Source organism: Dendroctonus ponderosae, unplaced genomic scaffold (assembly GCF_020466585.1).
Source record: "Dendroctonus ponderosae isolate FM_Combo_2020 unplaced genomic scaffold, Dpon_F_20191213v2 Dpon_F_20191213_11, whole genome shotgun sequence".
In the NCBI taxonomy this organism is placed as follows: Eukaryota; Metazoa; Arthropoda; class Insecta; order Coleoptera; family Curculionidae; genus Dendroctonus; species Dendroctonus ponderosae.
The window spans coordinates 2,606,519-2,612,711 of record NW_026017213.1 but is presented as its reverse complement, the minus strand read 5'-3'; the positions used below and the strand labels follow the sequence as shown (position 1 = coordinate 2,612,711).

Genomic DNA, 6,193 nt, shown 5'->3' with positions numbered 1-6,193 from the left:
AACAATTGAGAAAATGAAACTGACTGATCATGAATCAGAACAAAACGTGTATGGAAAGGACAGGAAAAACTGCATTAGAAGGAGGAAGGCACAACAGGTAGACGAAAAAGCCGAAGACAGAAAACATCTGAGGAAATCAGTTGAAGTTCAAGGAAATTGAAAAGAAAAGTGTATCAATTTCTCTTTTGTTGCCCTTAAGAAACAAGAGGAAGAAAAGTGCCCCAGCGTTTGAAATACAAAAATACATCAGAAAGAACGGAAATCAAATGAAGAAGAAACATGAAATCGAGAGTTTTGAAGAAAAGTAATATACGAAGCCCTCAGATGAATAAAAACGCAGGAAGGGAAAGATGTAGCAAATAAAGTTGAGCTGAAAACAAAATATTTAAACAGGGACAAAAACAAGACAATATGTTTGTTTGTTGACAATGTTAAAGGAAGACAGRAAGTAAGAACCTGGAGAASACAAAACAGGAGCAAAAAAGTCGCAAAAATTGGGAAAAATGTACAGGTAACTGTCGCTTTCAGTATGAATAGAGCGAAGTTTGCTCTATCTAACTGTGTCAAATGCACCTCTCGAGCGAATCCTCAATTTAAATGGGAATTTGTTGAAAAATTATTCGAAAGCGTGCTCAAACCTTGAAACTTGAAGGGAGCCGTAGAATCGCGGAGAAAGCAAAGGAAATTCACGTTTGCAGAGCCAATAGAGCAATGGTTTCTCTCCAAAAATGCGCCTAAACCCGCATTTCCAGCTGATCCTCAAAATAGGTGCATGATGAATTTTTGAAAAACTTATTACAAGCTTTTTAACATCTTCAAACTGAAAAAATCCCGAGAATTGGCAAGCATTTTAAGGCAATGAACGATCAATTTTGAAGTATATTCATCCTTCGAGCCTTTATTGCTTCCCTAAATTTTAAAGTTTCATAAAAAAATAAAAAATATGAAGTATTTAAAGTTGGAATTGGCAATGCAATSCAGTCTTCGGCATGAAAATTTTATCTAACAATGAAGCGAATAAAGAAAAGGTTAAGCAGCAGGAAGTAAGTAAAAATATCAACACATATTCCCAAAGTAGAAAAGCCGACAGGGGAAACTACGGCAATAGATGAAGGTGGGCTATTAAAATTTAAAAAACACTGAAGACAAAGATTAAAGATCAAACAGACCAAGAAGCCCACACGGAAACACCGGCAGTGCAAATTGAGGAAAAAGAAAAAAATAAAGGAACTGAAACAGTCACAAAAGTGAAGAGTAAAGTTGCCAAAATTCTTATAAAGCCACATGAGGACGTGCTGATGGTGAAGTTTCCGAGGAAAAAATCCCTAAAGTCACAGCAACAGACCTGAAAAGGAATCTCAGGAATTGGTGCAAAAAAAGGCCAAGAAAGCCAGAAGAAACGAAGGACAAAATCTCAATCAATCTCAAAAAATATCAAAATCAGAAAGTTTAAGCTTGGAGGAACTCGATCTGGAATATGAAGACCATGAAGAAATAAACTCTTCTCAATTTCTGTCATTTTCTGCCTCTGAATGAGGTAGTTTCTTCATCGTTTGTGGCATTTTAGGCCTCAGATTGTTCCACCTCTCTTCCGTCTCAAAAACCTTCAAGAACCTTCTTTGGGCATCTGCTTTTCAGTCCTCTGGTTTTATTGAGTTTTCCATTTCATTTTCACCAAATTTTGCAATTGTGGTAGCAGTTAGTTTCTTGTAAGGGTCGATGTAAATCCTCCATATCTGCATTTGTTGACGACGTGAAAAAGTATTAAAAAGCTTTAAGTTTCTGTAAGTTTTTGAGTTAATTTAGATTAGTAAAAAATGGCTTAGTTTAGTGCATAGTCGAGTAACGCATATCGATGTTTTGGCATTGTTTTAATGTCTGTAATTATGAAAACCTTGAGAATAGGGGGAAAATAAAAATAGCCGATGCCATTCGCATGCTAAAATGGCAACTTCGTGATGATTCGTCATCTAATTGATTGGCTGATATTTGCAGGAATTCCATTTTAATCTTTTTTGCGGATTGTGCCTACACCATATTTCCTAATTGTCTTATTCACCTTTCGGCTGTCGTTGTGAAAGTGTTTTAATCAACCTTGTGAAGAGCTGATTCCTCTCAACCTCAACTCAACCGTGAGGTTTTTTTGCTGGATTTTCGAGGATGTGCAGAAGTTCTGGAGGTGCAAAGTTAATTGCAAATAAGCTAAGAAGAGCTAATTTAGTATACAAATTTCATTAAAAGAAGTTATGAAAAATGTTAAAGAGAAATTTCGCCCATATTTCTTGAATTTATTGAAAATGAATGGGGCATTAGAACAAGCTGAAGTTTCGTATGCGTATTAGCAGTGGATTTGTCTCTAAGTGCCTAAAAGTTGCGCATTTTATCGCGTCCAGTTTAGCAGTTATGATTTTTTAAGTACAGATGTGCACCTTTTGTGTCGCATTTCTGACTTAATGAGAGTTTGAAAATTTCTAGAAAATTAACGAGTGATTGGAATCAAATGAAATTTTGCACGGTTATAGACAAAGGCGTGTTCTGTAAGTGCGCATTCGACAGCCCCCAATTTTGGAACTGAGAATTTTTTAATGGCAAACGCGCACTTTTGCCCCCCATTTTTGACTAACAAAAAGTACCACATTTTCTGGAAACTCAAAGAGCCATTAGAATCAAATGAAATTTCACACATTATTCACTTTTTGGAAATTGGAAATTGTACAAATTTTCGAAATCGAACAGGGTTTTAACATTAACATTGGAGGAAATTACTAGAAGGTTCCTGAATTGGAATTTTCCCAAATTTCCTCTACTTTCCGCACAAAATCCTGGCAAAAAATAATAGGAACTACTCAGAAGAACTTAAATCATGGAGAATTCTTAATGGTTTTAGGTTTGTAATACCAAAATGCTCTTCATCAATCTATAAGAAAACGGAAAATTATGTTGCAAATAAGCTCATTGTGGAAACGACGAAGGAACCGAAGTGAATAGTTCGCAAGGATTAAATGATCCAAATTTTCTGGTCACTTTTGCAAGCCGAAGCAGAAAAGTTCATTTTTCTACTGAATTTCTCCAAAATCTTGCAATAATTTCCACACTGGCATTATTGGGCCTAAAACCGATTTTTTGCTATACTTGTCTAACATTTGGAACCAAAAAACGTTCAGAAGGCGATTTTTTCACAGCACTTTTGTTGTCCAATTTTACTTAACAGCGAAAAGCTAATTAAATTTACAACATTCGTCTAAAGACCAGACACGAAGATATGAAGAAATAACGAAAAACGTTAGAGAGAAATTGGTGCCAGCCGATAATGTGAGATATCAAAGACGCGCATTGTTCACATTAAAAAGGCGAAAAGTGAAAGTGATGATGAATTTTTCAGTTGAAAAATGCAGGTAGTTGTAACTGTGTAACGTGAAAAATCACTTGGAAAAATGAGTTAAAAGTAGAAGAAGATATTAAAACTTATAAATGTAGATAGATAAAAAATTAGATTCTTCTATAAGTGTTGGTAAGTTCAAAGTTGCAGCGACTTTCAGTTTAAATCAACGAGTGATCGGAATCAGACAAAAAAGTTTATGAAAAAAGCGTCCTCTATAAGAGTGCAAAGGCGTAAAGTTCCGTCGGGTCCAGTTCAGAAGCTGCGATTTTTCAATTACGGACGCGCACTTTTAGGGCTTTATTTCTGACTTGCTAAAAGTTTCTAGAAAATCTAGAAAATTAACGAGTAATCTGAATAAGCTGTTGTTTCGCACATTTATTAAACAAAGCTTCATCTCCAAGTGTTTGAAACTTGAAAATTGTATAACTTCCTGTTTAAGAGCTGTGGTTTTTTACGTTTAGATGTGTACCGCTGCACAAGTTTTCTGATTACTGAAAGTTTGAAAGTTTCTAAAACATTTATAAGTTGTCGGAATAAACCGAAATTTTACACGTTGATGAACAAAGGCTTATTCTATAAGAGGGCCAAAACTTCAAATTCCGTACTTTCCCGTTCAGAAGCTGTGAATTTTTAAGTACGGAGGCGGACTTTTTGGGTTCATTTCTCGCTTGCTAAAAGTTTTCTAGTTCCTATAAATTCAACGAGTAATCTAAGCTAAGGTTTGGCACTTTCATTAGCCAAGGCTTTATCTGTAAGTGTTTGAAAGTTTAAAGTTTCGAAGTGTACCTTTGGACCACATTTCTGATTGCTGAAGGTCTCTAGAAAGTCAAGAAAATGTTCTGGAAAAAATTTCTGGAAAATCCATGCGCCGCCTGAATCAGCTGAAATTTCGCAGGCTTAGAAACAAAAGTTTCTTCTACAAGCATTCAAAAGTTGAATTTTTTTATCTTTTAGAAAATGTCGCCATTTTCTATAAGTCCAGTAGACATCGAAATCGACTGGAATTTCAAACAGTTGTGACCAAAGAACTCTTCTATAAGTCCTTAGAAGCTCACGATTCTACCGAGTTCACTTTAGAAGCTGCAAGTTTTTAACTAGGGACAAGCACTTTTGGGCAACGTTGCCGCAAAACTGATTGCTTCAAAGGTTCTAAAAAATTAGCGGGTTTGCCAGAACTAGCGGAAATTTCGCACACCAATCAACAAAGGCTTCTTGTTTAAGGGTGCAAAAGTGCAGAAATCAGGTAGATGCTAAAGGTCCCATTTAAATGAAAATAATACTTCACTCAAAATCTCAGTTTCAATGCATTTGCTGCAGGAAAAACCCAAAAAATAATAAGAAGAAAGTACTTACAAGGCGAATCATCTTTGATGTTGCTCTGTACCAATAAAGCACAACTTTAATGAATCTGCGGATTGCTTTTGGTATTTATAGAAAGACATTCCCCACCGTGATTGCACATCGGATTCATCAACGAAAGAAAGAAGGAAAAAACGCACATCTAGACAGTGTTTGGATGCAAATTCGCTTGATGCAAGAACGGATTATTCAGGTAGCGGCGCTCATCTCGGGAATGGCCAGTGGCGGTCTTAAACACACCTACTTACTACTTAGATGTTATCCGGTCAAATTGTTTCATTTAGTGGGTTGCGTCATGTAAATGTTAATGTAATTAGCTGAAATACGCACTATCTTCAGTAGGAAACGGACAATAGTAGCATAACCGTTCAGAAGAACTCAGTTGACCCATTTATTGGCCATAATTCTCATTAGGCGATTTCACATCAGTTCCTCAATAGGTTAGCGAGTCAGTTGTTAATCATTTAAGCAAAAAGTGGAGATTCAGCCCTGAGGGACCGTCGGTTACATCGATCAATCATAGAAACGTTGACTGTTACGCAACGTTCATCCACCATTGTGGTGATTTATTCTTGACCTGACCCACTGTCTTAGATTAAGCGTTTTAACACTGAATGCTGCATTGTCTGGTAGGTACAGTGAAGATAGTCATCGGGTTTTTTCCACAGAAATGCTCCGATGTTACTTAACTTAGGATTAGATTTTCCTGTTAAGCACATAGATTGAGATAGGATCAAACATGTATTCGCATGTAACAAACACAGAGAAAACGGGCCCTCATTCCGATACCTCCACTGATTGGCGAAGAAGTCGTCTTTAGAAGTGTATGATGTAAAAGTGAGAAAACGCGCAAAAACACTTCAAAGCTTAAAAATTCATCCTGATGGCACCAGTTTTCTTAATGGAACCAAATTTACACCACATTTAAACTGAAGCCTTTTGAATCGAGTCTAGTAACTCTCATTCGAACATCTCAACTGATTGCTCGGAAATCGTCTTTAGAAATCTAAGATGTAAAAATAAAAGAACCCGCAGAAACACTTCCATGTTTAAAAATTAATTTTGATGGTACCAGTGTCATGAATGGAACCAAAATTACGCAACAAGCAAATTGAAGCCTTTTTATCGAGTATTGCAACTCTCATTCCAATATATCAACTGATTGCGCAGAAATCGTCTTTAGAGGTGTACGATGAAAAAATAACAAACCACGAAAAAAATCTCCAAAGTTTAAAAATTAATTTATGATGGCACCAGTATCTTGAAGGGAACCAAATTTACACCACATTTAAACTGACGCCTTTTGAATCGAGTCTAGTAAGTCTCATTCGAATATCTCAACTGATGCTCGGAGATCGTCTTTAAAAATCTGAGATGAGAAAGTAAAAAAACCCGCAGTAACACTTCCATGTTTAAAAATTAATTTTGATGGTACCAGTGTCATCAATGGAA

At 36.2% G+C, this 6,193-nt stretch overlaps 1 protein-coding gene across 1 annotated transcript in view; it reads right to left on the bottom strand.

Moving 5' to 3' along the window:
* The window catches only part of LOC109540795 (larval cuticle protein LCP-17), a 6,279-nt gene extending 1,316 nt beyond the window's left edge, over nucleotides 1–4,963 (bottom strand). The window contains exon 1 of the mRNA XM_019909272.2: nucleotides 4,736–4,963. Coding sequence (XP_019764831.1) covers nucleotides 4,736–4,747 — 12 coding nt within the window. The 5' untranslated portion in view covers nucleotides 4,748–4,963. The remainder of the gene's footprint in view (nucleotides 1–4,735) is intronic.
* Nucleotides 4,964–6,193: the final 1,230 nt, after the last annotated feature.